The 13,581-nt window shown below is 42.4% G+C and overlaps 1 protein-coding gene and 1 long non-coding RNA gene across 3 annotated transcripts in view; one reads left to right on the top strand and one right to left on the bottom strand.

Annotated features, from left to right (window-relative positions):
* LOC308193091 overlaps positions 1 to 2,738 on the bottom strand; it is a 3,423-nt gene extending 685 nt beyond the window's left edge. Inside the window, exons 1-3 of the long non-coding RNA XR_013949372.1 lie at positions 663 to 2,738; positions 402 to 498; positions 199 to 284 (exon numbers count right to left, since the gene is read on the bottom strand). This is a non-coding gene — a long non-coding RNA (uncharacterized lncRNA). The remainder of the gene's footprint in view (positions 1 to 198; positions 285 to 401; positions 499 to 662) is intronic.
* NT5E (5'-nucleotidase ecto) overlaps positions 1 to 13,581 on the top strand; it is a 24,392-nt gene extending 10,811 nt beyond the window's left edge. Inside the window, exons 4-10 of one of the 2 annotated variants that reach the window (XM_080587322.1) lie at positions 2,774 to 2,971; positions 4,482 to 4,633; positions 7,655 to 7,763; positions 8,604 to 8,715; positions 9,889 to 9,989; positions 10,306 to 10,506; positions 12,196 to 13,581. In XM_080587322.1, the coding sequence (XP_080443448.1) occupies positions 2,774 to 2,971; positions 4,482 to 4,633; positions 7,655 to 7,763; positions 8,604 to 8,715; positions 9,889 to 9,989; positions 10,306 to 10,506; positions 12,196 to 12,353 (1,031 nt within the window). In that variant the 3' untranslated portion in view covers positions 12,354 to 13,581. Of the gene's footprint in view, positions 1 to 2,773; positions 2,972 to 4,481; positions 4,634 to 7,654; positions 7,764 to 8,603; positions 8,754 to 9,888; positions 9,990 to 10,305; positions 10,507 to 12,195 lie in introns of both variants that reach the window. The other variant, XM_080587323.1, reaches the window with a different exon arrangement.

Below are 13,581 nucleotides of genomic sequence, written 5' to 3'. Positions count from 1 at the left end.
CTGTTTTTTAAAAGCATAGAAGATAGAGCATTAAATTTAGCAGAAACTTCATCAACTGATTGAGAGTATAACTGGAATTTTCTATAATTTTCAGCAAAATTTCACTTGTGCCTCAGTCATAGGGTAGTGCCATGTACCCCAGGTACTTCACCACTTAAAAGAATTTGCACTATTTCATCCCCTCCTCTGCCCACTCACCTCCTTTCACTTTCTCATGCAGATTTATCCCATGTTTACTGCAGATCTTGTCTCCCTCGGTCTCTCACCTTTTATTATCCCATTTGCTAGAAAGAAATCATTGCAGGCTACAGTTACACATTACAGGGTTCAAAATACATCTTGAATTTGGCCTCCAGGAATAACTTTGATCACTAAGCTGGAGCCACAAAGGATTTACTCACCTACAAGTTAGACGTTGCAAAACATCCAGTGAAGGGGTGCAGGAGACAAGTGGCTGAAGCGTAGCAGAGAAAAGGACCATCCATCTCGACGTCTTGTCTTCAGGAGTGACCAAGTGGTGATGGTGAAGGAAAAGCATACACACAGGCAAGCCTGTGGGGATGCTGTACTCTAATATGCTCCCAGCAGCTTGCAGCTCAGGGGCTTCCCAAGCTAGAAGCAGCATTTTCGTGTTTCCTAGTCCCTGCTGAAACTTCTCTTACCTGAACTTGCCCCAGCTCCCCTTGAATCCTTGCAGCCTTTTGGCATTCACAGCACCTGGTGGCAGGGTGTTCCAGCACTGAGCTGTGCATCCTGCAGGGACCTTGCTCTTTTTTTTTTTTTCCCCTGTTTGCAGCCTGCTGCCCGCTGGTGGCATTTTTTGGCAGTTTTATTCAGCTCTTTGGGAGATGGAAAAACAAAGGATGTATACAGTACTCAAAGTGTGCATTCATCATGGATTTACATGCTAGAACACGGACTCCTTTGCAAAGAGGAGCTCTGTTTAGCCAATGCCTGTAGAGTTTGTGCCTCAAAATTGCAGCTGTCGTAGTCTGATAGTGGTGCACTGCCTGGGATGACAAGAGGTGTGCCTGTGAACTCTCACAGACGGAGATGGGATGTGAACCCGGAGATCTCAGCCCCTTGGGCACCTCACAGCTGCAAGCTGTGACCAGTGGCACCTCTTTGGGGCGCACCCAGTGAGGTGCTTTGACCACCACCGCCATCACTTTGAGACACGAGCTCTCTACGGGCATTGACTAACAAATCTTTGCCGTAGTAGTCAAAATGTCACTGTTCACAACTGAAACTAATAGAAACTAACTATAGATAGAAACTAAAATGAAGACCAGAAAGCATAACTTCCTCCTGCTAATGTTTCCATTCATTCAAGGACTAAACAAGGGCAAGAGATCAAAACCAATTCCTTTTTCAGTTCCAAAACCCCAAAGTCACGTTTGCATGCATAGTTGCAGGATTTCTTAAATTCTTCCCAAAATAAACGTCACATAGTGAAGAGGCCTGGGCACTACCAAGAAACCAACTCTGTTGGCCGGGGTAAAAGTAGAAAAAAAATAGTCCTCTGGTGAGTTTGGTTCAGTTTGTCATTTGTTACAGCCATTCTCACTGGGGAAGAGAAGGGATTAGAGATAAATATGAATTGCATTAGTGTTCTAGGAGGAACATTTGTCATGCTTATCATCCCTGGATTTCATGTTACATAAACAACCTTAAATGAGAGGAAACCAGCTGTGCGGTGAGCAGTGCAAGCCAGGATCCTGCTGTCCTCCCAGTTCACGTCCTGTGCGCATGCTCTCACACGCCCCAGCCCATGGGCACCCCAGCTCTTGCCCATCAGACTGCAACAGTCCCGTGGACAGGAAAATGGGAAAAGAGCTGCAGGATTTGGTGGGGCTCTGTCATGGGGCGTGCAGGACCTCTCAGAGCCGCCCGACCTTGGTCTTTGCTGACAGGGGTGGAAATGCTGACGGGAATATCTGAGGTGTGATGCCTCTCAGATAACGTTATCAAGGGCACAGAGGAGGCTTGTACCCCTGAGGCAAGAGCTGCATGGATTCCTTTGCCACTTTCCTCCTCTGCATAGCTTCTAAATCCTGCAGAAGCCTATGCCGACTGAGCCAATACCTCTCTTCTCTGGAAATATCTTGCTTGAATGTATCTGTTCCAAGTCCTGCATCTAATCACTCTTCAAACTTCGCAGGTTTTAAATCCATGACTACTTAACTCTCTTGTTAATTAAGTTTGCTTTTGCAGAAGGTTTACAGCCTGCCTGAAATTTTGGAGGCTAAGTCTGGTACAGTTAAAAAAAAAAAAGTCAGTTGGGTGTACATAAAAATTTATAGAACTGTTTGTAAATATTCTTACTGCTTATACTGCATATTATCAGAAAAAAAAAAGTTCACACTTTTTTTTCCCTATGTTTTACTAACATTCTTGTTTTCTATCTGATACACAATAAAGTAGTGTGAGGGCTTTTCAGCCAGAGGCTTGTATGTGTGCGTTACTTAGAGGTTTAGATTGGGATAATCAGAATGAAAAGTGCCTTTGTTGCTATTGTGTCATGGAGGAGTGTGCTGTCACAACTTAAAAAACACTGTGGTGGTTATTGGAGCTGAAAACAACGTCCTCTCTTATGAATTAACATAACAAAACAACTAAATTTGTGCTTGTCTTCTCATACATTCGTAGCTGGTTCTGTTTAATATCCTGGTCATTTTTTTTTTAAGGATGAGAGGCATTTGAATTGTCATTCTAAAAATTCCTTGAAGGTCACACAAGATGAAGACCCTCTTTACATGGTTGTTTCCTGCAGGCACCCCACCCTCTACTGAACGGCCAGATGGCCCATATCCATTCATGGTTGACTCAGACGATGGGAGGAAGGTGCCAGTTGTACAAGCTTACGCTTACGGAAAATATCTCGGTTACTTAAATGTTACATTTGACGAGAAAGGAAATGTGGTCGAAGCCGTTGGAAACCCTATTCTGCTGGACAACAGTGTTCCTGAAGGTACGTGAGTTAGAAACTTGAATCTGCCTGCAACCCTCTACTCCTGTTCAAGTGCTGTTGTGTTAAACATGCAGCACAACGTTGCGGAAGATTTCAGCTTGCTTCCTGCACTTGCAGCTCACTTTGGTGCAAGTTTCAGGTTGTGTAACTCTTGTACCCATTGTCTTACATATTTCCTCTTCTAAACAGTGAAATATAAAGGTCTTGGAATGTGCACAAATGCAGTGTATGTCTTTGCCTGTTTAAAGTCACTGATAGCCCCTTTGTGGGAAGTCAGGTGATACTACACCTTACCATTCAGCAGGTCCCATGGTAGGCAGCCCTGTAATTATGATTTTAAATATTGTGATGACTGGGTTCTTCAGAACAGAGTTCAGGGCAGGAGAGAAATGTTGAAGTATTTTGAAAAAAAAAAAAAAGGAATACTCTGACAATGTGCAAATATAATGTACAAAACCCACAGCTTCTTGTTGTCAGCGCTGAGGGTGCTCGATGTTTAAGCTCCGGAACACTTGAGCTGGAAGGAGAGTCCCTTCGCTGCTTTCTGTCCTTAATTCTGCCCAGGCTGCGTCACATACTTCTTGTCTGCTCTGCAATCGCCTCTGCCTGATGCTCTGTTCTCTGTTTCTTCACTAGTGTTTACTGTATGAAGCTCTGATCTTTCACCAGGTTTTCTGGATTCTACCAGAGTATTAACAAAGTAAATATTTTTAAAATTACGTTTTCAGAGATATCATACGTTATTCTCAGTGATATATTAATTTAATGAGACGATGTTAAGAGACTTTGCGCTCTGATGACAGTAAGAGCAAAAATTCAGATATATACGTGCTCTGATTTTATAAATGTATTATTTGAACATAACATTATACCATTATAAATGTTGCTGTTGCTGACAAAGTTACATGGCAGATTGCTTAAAATTAGTAGCTGACATAAAGCAGTCGTGACGTTATCTGTCTGCATATGCAAGTATCTTTGTATCTGTTTATTTTCAACTAGATTTGCACAGATATGCATATAGAATTAATTCTTATAATGTGCTTCTTTTTCCCCTTGGCATTGATATTTGAGCTAGTATTCCTTTTTGTACTGTGTTAAAGGGTAGGAAGCTATATTTAGAGGGGAAAAAAAAGAGGGATGATGCCAAATAAAAACCAGGCTCACTTATATTTTAAAAATTCTTGTACAGTAGCTGTCATCTATCAAGGCAGAGGCTAGAAACCCCCAACTGTCAGAGATTACAATGGGGCTGGGCAAAAATATCTTTAAGAGTAATAGAAAGATAGCCTTGCTGTGGCAAGGGAATAGTTTATTTTCACTGGATTGTGTGGTTCCGCTGGCTCCCTCTCTAAGCTTTGTTTAAAGCGAGAGTAGATGCCAGCTTGTTGGAAAAGCCCTTAGGGAAAGTGTGACATTTTAGAAGCATAAAGAGCATGCTTTTTCCTATGCTTTGCACATTAAAAATAACCGCACTGCTTATTTTACACTTTTATCCTACTTTTTATAGATGAGCACATTAAAGAAGAAGTGGAAAAATGGAGGAAGAACCTGGGGAATTACTCTCAGGAGATTGGAAAAACTAGTGTTTACCTGAACGGTACGAGCGAAGCGTGTCGCTTCCAAGAATGCAACATGGGAAACTTGCTCTGTGATGCTGTGGTAAGGAGTCGCCACCACAGGTGGCAATCACATCTACGTAATTACTCAAGAGCTATCAGATGAAGGGCTCCCAGGCTCTGAACTAGCTCTGTGTAAGCTTCTCTGCTGCTTTCCATCACTATAACGTCTTGTGATTCCTTAGAAAGGCCTGGCAGGAGCAAGGCTACAGCAAGTCTTGCTTTGTAGAGTGAGGAGCAGTTTATTCTCTGCATAGATCCTGGTACAGAGAACTGCTTGTTCATAGCTGGCTCCTGCAGGTGCTGAGGCTGCAGTTTTAAGCTCTGTCGCCCGTGAGGCTGCTGCCCCGCTTCTCGCTCTGACAAGTGAGCGTGCCCAACGCTTTTGTCTCAGCCAGTGCTGGCAGTGCCCTTTTACGGACTTTTCGTGAAACAGAGCCAGGACCCAGGGGCTGGAATATCTTAGGGTATTGTCAGGGCCTGAGGGCACCGCCAGCCCTCACTGTCCCTGCCCACCTGCCCCAGGACCCCACATCAGCCCCAGGGCCAGTTGCCAGCTCCCCACAGCCCCTGCCCATCCCCAGGGAGGTGCCGGGTGTCTGGGGCTGCCCCAGTGCCCCCAGCTGCCCCGCTCCTGGCCAGGGTGGTGGGACAGGACCTGGCTGGTGGCCCTGCTCTGATGGACCCCCACGGGGAGACACCAGTGCTCCCGGCACCCCAGCCTGGAGGGAGTTACCAGCTCCACTGCACCCCAACAAGCATCGTGGTGCTTCATCAGTCACATCACACCAGAAGATCTCTGCATGAGAAGTCACTTATCATTTAAAAACAAATGGTTTGGGTTGTTTTACCATCCCGCTGTAGCACCATCCCCCCCTGCATGCTCCGGGCAGAAAGGTTTACCAGCACAACTCTTTCCAGAAAATGAGAATTGCCATAAATGTCCTCCAGCACTGCCACTAAATCAAGCTCCAATTAATGATCATGAGCTTTCATTTAGATATTTCCCCAAAGCTGTTTATCCAGTCCATGTTACTGCTTTTCTTGTAATCCTCATGATAATTCTTAGTTTGTGGGCTAATTTCCAGATTAGATTAAGATCTGGGAATTCTGCATTCGGTTCTGCATGGCACTGCCTTGCTTTTTCTTCCTGCTAGCCACTCTTGTATGTTTATTTGGAAAAAAAAAATGTGATCAAATATTTCCTCACTTTTTAAATTTAAAGGAAGTCACTTTGTTGTCCTTCATAAGTCTGTAGGCTTTCTTGATACACATTTTGTCTTGGACTGTCGAATTCTACTTTAGTTAGGTAAGTATCTGTAGACAACCGTCTGCATTCATCATAAATCCACACGGACCACCCTATATTTTCTTTGCAATACCAGTTATAAGCTTGCTTTCCTGTCTGGTGCTGTGCATCCAGGGGTATTAAAGGAAAAAACAGACCTTTCTGTACCACGGGTTTGAATGTTTAGAGCTGTGCTGGGAAATCTGGAGACTGAGAAAAGTGAAAAATTGACTGAACAATTGTGCTGAGTCAAAACAGAGGTGTCCAGGTTCAGTGGAGCTTCTCCAACAGGAGCCCAAAATCTCAGGATAACAGGTTGACAGGAGCAGATGGCATTTACAAAGGAATTTAAAGGAACTCAGATGAGAAACTGCTGACTTGTTAACTGCAGTGTGCAAGCTTTTGTTTCCAAACTGCCTCCATGCTCAGGGCTGGAGAGTAGTGAGTGTAGGAGCACATAGTAAGCATATTTTTGTGGGGTACCGAGGAATTACAATTTGTAATCCTGATGTCTGTTCCAGGGCAATTGCTAAATTAGAGGGTATAGCTCAGACTGAAAAATCAGCAAACAGAAAAAAAAAAATCCATTCATTAAACAAGAATTACGAACTCAAGAATGGATCTGGTCTCAGGGAACACCAGTGAGCACTAAGCTGGACACACAAAGGATTTACGCACCTGCAAGTTAGAGGCTGCAAACCCTCAGCCTAGGGGTGCAGGGGAGAAGGGGCTGAACTGGAATAGGGGGACCTGGAGGGTCCGTGCTTATTCTTCAGATGCATCCTGCTGCACCCTGGCTGGATGCTGCTGGAGGCCACGGAGTCGTCCTTGCACTGGAACCTTCTTCACACCACTCATGATTTTATAGATGTCAAATGTTTTCCTTACATCCTCTCTTTACCAGAACGGAGTCCTACCCTACATCAGCGTGCTATGATCAGATGCTTTCCTGTGTCTTTGACCATCCTTGTCACCCCTCTCTGCATCTTTTCTAGATTTTTTTATTCTTGAGACGAGAAAACAGACTGACTCCTATCCAACTTCCACATGCTCTTCTTGATTTTTATTGGCTTCTGTTGTGCCCTTCCCGTAGTTCTCTCTTTGTGAGTTCATCTCTTTGTGAGACTGACAAGTCATAACCACAGCCATTCCTGTATGGAAACGAGCCCATCCCTTCCATTATCCTTATTTCCTTACGCTGAACCCTTTCCTGTTCTACTCAGGTATTTCAGCGGGCTGTAGGCTCGTCATCCTCATGCGACTGAGTAAATCCCTCACCTCCATTTTCTTTACTACTTAGCATGTCTCAAGCAAATAAATATTATTTTGTCCTTGCATTTTGCTTTTGTCAGAGTTTGGACACTGTTGGAGACACGATCCTGCACAAAGCAGGGATTGGGGACCTAGTATGCCTGTTTGATATTCCTCCACTTGCCTACATCTTTCTAGTCTGCCAAGAGCGTTCCAAATAGTAAAAACAAATCCTTTTTTCAGCTGGCCTGCCCTGATAATGTCATATACACAGACACTATGGGAAAGTTTCAGAGTTCTCTACAGGAAAAGACAAAACGTTTTCTTCTTAGAAGTTAAAAAAAAACATATTTTAATGTGTTTTGCCTTTTTTTTTTTTTTTGTATCAGTATTTTACACTGGATGTGAAGGTAATATTAGAGAAGAGAGAAAATCTTTGTTTTCAGTCTCAGTATTGTGTGCAAATTTCCGCAGCCTAGAGTAAGTGAAGATTAAAAAATCAATTTAAACATTTTCCTTTGGCAGCTTTATGAGAACGTCAGACATCCAGATAGGAAGTCGTGGAACCACGTTTCGATGTGCATCCTGAATGGAGGTGGGATACGGTCGTCCATTGATGAACAGAGAGCTAATGGTATGTAAAGTTGCCTGCTGAATGACAACTTTATCAGGAAGGAGCAATCAAGTTATCATGCAAGCCTGAACGCAGCGTTAGGTATGGGCTTGTTTTGATGGGATTTGCATCGTGTTTGGCAGCTATTTCAAACTCTCTGAAATAGTTATCCATCATAGGAGTGCAATGGCACTCAGGCTGACATTCTTAGAATTTTTTAATATTGTTTGTACATAATGCTTTTTAACATTTTGTTCTCTCTCCTTGCTGCTGTGGAACAAAGACAGACAGTGGCTATTCTTTACCTCCTTTTGTAGAGTGGCATATGCTACAATGGCTGGAAGCTTTCTATAGTCTGCCACAGAATAACTGAATTTGTTTTTCTTCTGAATGCTAAGGTTTTACAGTTCTTATTTGCCTGATATCAGATAAATGAAAACTAAAAACAAACACATTTTTTCCTTTTAGCAAAATCCTTCTCTAGGACTACATGAGTAAATCTTAAGCGATTGGAAAAACTGCCTGACTTGTAGTATGAATTTCTGGTTTTCTTCATCTTAGGTTGGTGGTTTGTAATCTCTTTTAGTAGAGGTATTTGAACACAATATTGCACACAATATGTGCAGTTACATCACGCTCAGGTTTATTTGTCTTGTTCAGCTGGATGACAATGACAAAGGTTCATTGACTGGGACAATACGCGTGATCCTCACCTGCACACTGGTGCTCCGTTTCTCACACTGCATTTGCCATTTTCCTTGTCAAAAACATACTGCTGAACAGTCCTAAAATAGTACTGGGAACTTTATGTTTTTTTTTTTTTTTTTTTTAATGAATGTAAATAAAGTCTCATTCCCCCAGGTAGCATTACTATGGAAGATTTGCTCTCTGTTTTGCCATTTGGAGGTCGTTTCGATTTGGTAAAGCTGAAAGGCTCCACGCTGAAAGAAGCTTTTGAGCACAGTGTGCACAGGTACGGAAAAGGAACAGGAGAGCTGCTGCAGGTTGGAGGTATGCTGTCTTCCTTCCTCGTCTTGGTTTTCCAAAACAGCCAGCCCCTCCGTGGCCCTTGCTTGCATGACACCTGGAAGGCATTTGCGTTGCCTCCTTAAGAATGGAAAGCAAGCTGGCAACGCATCCCAGCTCTGTGCCTCACGCGTGCCAGCTGACACTATTTATCCTGAATATGTTTTCGCTGAGCCACGGGAGCGCCTGCAGCACACAGGCCATCACTGTTTCCTTCGGCAGAGACAGGATTCCCAGTTGTTTCAGTAACCCATGATCGGTAGCAGTTTAATTATCTACAGGAAGAGACGGTCAAGTAGAGCTGTAAGTTATCGCTGCAGCAAGCTCCTGTTTTCAGTTCTTCGCTGAAAGCCTGCCTGAAATCCCAGACCAGGCTTCCCTGCCAAGTCGTTGCCAACTTCCAGTTTATCAAAATCAGTTTGTGCCATTGCCTGACGGCTGGAGATGTGTTCAGTTAGTCTGAGAGGGCTATGGAATTGCTCCAGTGAATTTCTAAATAGTTTAGGGATGACCAGTTAATATTAAAAACATACACGCTTCTTGAATCACAGCTCCCCAGATATTTATCCAGATGTGCGCTAGGCTACAGTCATGTTTATTCCTGCTCTCCCTGTGATGCCGTGCGGGTTCCCTTGTTTATCTAGCAGAAAAGCTAGGCTCCGCAGGCAGGGGCTGAGTGATTTCCCCATTCATGCCTCTCCCCACATAGCCTGGTGTTGGGGCACTTTATCCCCTGCAAGGTCCAGAACCCCACGTGCCCCCATCGAGCCCACATCTCACATGCAGCGAGTGCTCTCACCAGCAAGTTACCACTAAGATAAAGCAGCGGCAGCAGCCCCTCTGCTGCCTTCTCATAGAAAGAAAGAAGAAAAGACACCTAGTAGCTCTGGAAAGGGTTCAGGACAGAAGATGCAGAGGAGGAGAGCCAAAGCTGGAAGAGACGCTGTGCTTGGGGCTAGCTTCAGCGCCTTCCTGAGCAGCAAATTCTTGGCAGTGCTGTTCCCAGGGCCTAGCCCTCCCTGGGCTTTTAACGAGGAAGGTTCACAATGAAAAATGTTGATTCTTCTACAGCGAGTAGAAGCCACAACATTCAGTCCTAGCTTAGCTTTCTTTCCTTCAGGACAGTGCTTATTATCCATACTAGGCTGGCTGACTTTAAAAGTCATCTCAACCAAGAGGACCGTGGAAAGAGAAGGCATATGCTGACAGCAATCAGGGAAGGTATTTTCATCTTGCAGTATCCTAATCCAATTTGTTTCTGTGAAAAATGTGACAAGAAGCGAACAGGTGATCAGACAGATAACTGAGGTGGGGCAGCACTTCAGCAATTCTGTTAACTCGTGGGTTTTCTTGGATAAAAGTTGATTTGTGTGCTAAGAAAACACAGCGTTAACCAGTGTCCCTCAGAACAATATAACCTCTCAGTCACAGAAGCTGACGTAAAGAATCTTAAAAATTATGGAGGATGCTGCTTCTAGCCCCTTGTGTTTGAGAGGCACTGCAAGAAGTGGTACTCAAACACGTATTCTTTTCTTAGGCATCCACGTAGTCTATGATCTCTCCAGAGACCCAGGAAACAGAGTTATTAGCATAGAAGTGCTTTGTACAGCCTGCAGAGTCCCAGCCTACGTCCCACTGCAGATGGATGAAATATACAACGTGACTCTTCCGTCCTATATGCTCTTCGGTGGAGATGGCTATCGCATGCTCAAAGAGAAACATCTGGCATACGAGAAAGGTAAGCACAGGCTCTAAGAAGGTAGCAGACAATTCCTGAAAGCTAAAAGATCTTCCTATATACGTGTCAGATTTTTTGCTTTTATTGGATAAATTTGTTTCTAAGCTGATGGCTCTAGAGTGCTAGTTTTGCTTTTAGTTAACTTTTTTTTTTTTTTAATCACAGTTAAATCATAAAGTTTCAAGAAGTTTGAAAGTTTCAAAAAGTAACTGAGCCTTGTCAATGCTTAGAGAGCGGTTCTGAGATCATGGTAAACCAGTGAAAAAGCAAAAACCACACTAGACTAAATATTTTGCACACTGCCTTGCACTTGTACCGATTACTAAACAATGGATCTAAAGGAAAGGTGCTATTTCTGTTAGACCTCAAAATTCTGCTCTGTGGAAGCATTTGCAAAGGCAGAACTGTCTTTGTCCTACTCAGGGACATACAGCTCAGGCGAGCAAGACAGGTGGAGGGAGGAAAAGACAACAGCTTGTTCTGCAGGCCTTAACCTGTGCCTTCAAAAGCATCAGACTGCTCGTGAGTTCTGCAGCCCGACACAGCAAAGGCAGCAGCACGCAGGGTGTTTTCTAACATCCTTTATAGTGGTATGCAAACTATTAGAAATGCAGCATTCCTACAGTTAACATAGACATCTTGTAGGACAATGGACAGCTTCAGAAAGTTTTTGAGATTAAAATTAATTATTTCTGAAGACAAAAAAAAAAAAGATGTAATGCCCTATTACAAAGAAAGAAAAACAAAAGTCTCTTCTAGGAGCACGTCTGTATCATCTGGAACTTACCCTGGGTATGTTCTGATTCCAGACTGATTATAGTTATAATTTAGTTAAGCATGTTTGTACTACCAAAAAACCACTTCCTTTTGGACCTTCCTTACAGACTATTTCTTGGTTCTTCAGGATGTTTTAATTTAGATTTGATTCTCACAAGTGGGAGTGATGTTTACAATCAAATTCAGCCTATGGTTGCATGGGGGTAGTAGTGGTGTGGTTTTTAGAAAGTAACTGTTTACACAGAAATAAATTCACATAGAAACAATTAGGAATAGTGAAAGGTTAACAGACTGAAAGGTTCTTGTGGCATCTTTCAGTATATGAGAGGGGCAAAACAATAAAAGCTTTCAGATGGAAATACTGCACGATCATGGATCAGAAAAGGCTCAAATGAGATGGCTGGCTGCAGTCACTCAAGAGGGCCTTCCACTCCAGAAAATTTGTGTGTGCACACTGGCTAGAGATTCTTCCTAAAAAAAAATAGAAATAGTTAAATTCAAAAAAGAGACAACTCCACCAGACCCACAGCACTCTACCCAAAACTGGTAGGAGACCTCAATCTACCACCATCTGATTGGAAATTACCGTTGTAACAGAGAGAAGCAAACAAACAAGAAAGCCAGACAAAGCAAAGGTGTTTTTTGTTTTGGTAAAACATGATATTACAAAAAAAAATTTGGTTACAGACCACCACAGTGGTTTTAGATTTTATTTGTACACAGAACACAACTCTCCACACCCACACGTTGTCCTGATGGCAGGCCTTCTCATCATGAGGATCATAAACAGCAGAAAACTGTTGGCTTTAAGGCTTGAGCTAAAACTGCAATTGTAAGTTAAAATTTTGTGCAGAGCTTGGCTGCTGCAGAGAACATTAATCTTTTTTTTTTTTTTTTTTTTTTTTTTTTTAGGTGAACCTGATGTAGAAGTTGTTTCCCGTTACCTCGATAGAATGAAGAGAGTTTACCCAGCAGTTGAAGGTCGAATAAAGTTTTCTTCAGGAAGTCTCATCCAAGGAAGTCTTACCCTGATTTCTGTACTGGTCACTGTAACGTTCTTGCATACCTGATTTTTGCTCAGTGTTTACAGTTAGAGGAAGACAGAAGGATAGAAATGGTGCTGAGGAAGGGAAAAGAACTGCTCTCTTTTCTCAAACCTTAAAATGAACAAATGTTTTGGTTTCTGCATGTAGTCAGTAAATAGCACAAGTGATTATCTTTGATCTGGTATAGTCATTGAAGTGAACGAGTGGGCAGAACTCATGGCTTACTTTGAAGCAGCAGGTACAAACAAACGCGCATAACCCACGATTCAGGTTGAGGTTACAAGAAGCAAAGTATCAGTCCTCCATCACCAAACAACCACTAACCAAAATGGGCTATTCTTAATTTGTCAAATTATTTTAGCTGTTTCAATGAGTTGATTAAGAATCTGAGAGCAGTAATGTAAACAAGCTTCTAAAAACAGATACATTATAGGTGTATACGCCTCCCATTTAATCTCCACTCAGGGTATAACGTTTCAAACCAATAAGTCTGGCTGCTTCCAGTTATCTTACCTACACCAATGCCTGAAAGAGCTGGATTAAACTCACTGTCATGAAAAGCACTAGTATGTTTCTGTGCAATTAAAAGTTTTTGCATTTTACTTTTTAAGACACAGCAGCCCCTTTTTGTATTTCCCATTAATAAAGAACACAACAAAAGTTTGATTTGATTTTGATAAATGTTGACAAAACAAGTATGTAACTTCAGCATTTAATATGGCCAGTATGGGGACTGTAGCTAGAGCAAGATGACAGTATTTAAGACAGTTTTATATAAAAGATGCTCAAATTTACACCTTATTCCAAAGACCAAAGCACAGGACTCCTGAGCATTACCCTGTATCAGCAATGTTCACAGAGAATGTCAGATATACACACGTTGATTCCTGCAGCACTATGGAGTCCTTTAAAAGTTGGCCAGTAATGAGGCTTTTTACAGCATAACCTGGCTTTATCATAAGTGTGATCGTAATTCAAAAGCCTATATCCTACATGGGGAGGCTAAGCTTAAAAAACACACAGTTGTAAGAGGCAGGCTAATCAGCATAAAGTCAGAAGTAGGATGAAATGCTAAGTCTACATTTCTGACCTTTTATCAAGGAATGATTGCTTATAAATTACTATAAACAATGCTATTTTTTAAAGATAATTTCCATTCAGAATTTTGACATCAACATACCTCCCTATTGTTTATTGCTGTATTAAATCGATGTGCATAATTTTGAATAAACCTACTTTGATTTTCTGGAAA

Source organism: Anser brachyrhynchus (assembly GCF_964034855.1).
Source record: "Anser brachyrhynchus genome assembly, chromosome: 3".
Taxonomy (NCBI): domain Eukaryota; kingdom Metazoa; phylum Chordata; class Aves; order Anseriformes; family Anatidae; genus Anser; species Anser brachyrhynchus.
Note: the sequence above shows the minus strand (reverse complement) of the source record. Positions and strands in the feature narration are given on the sequence as shown.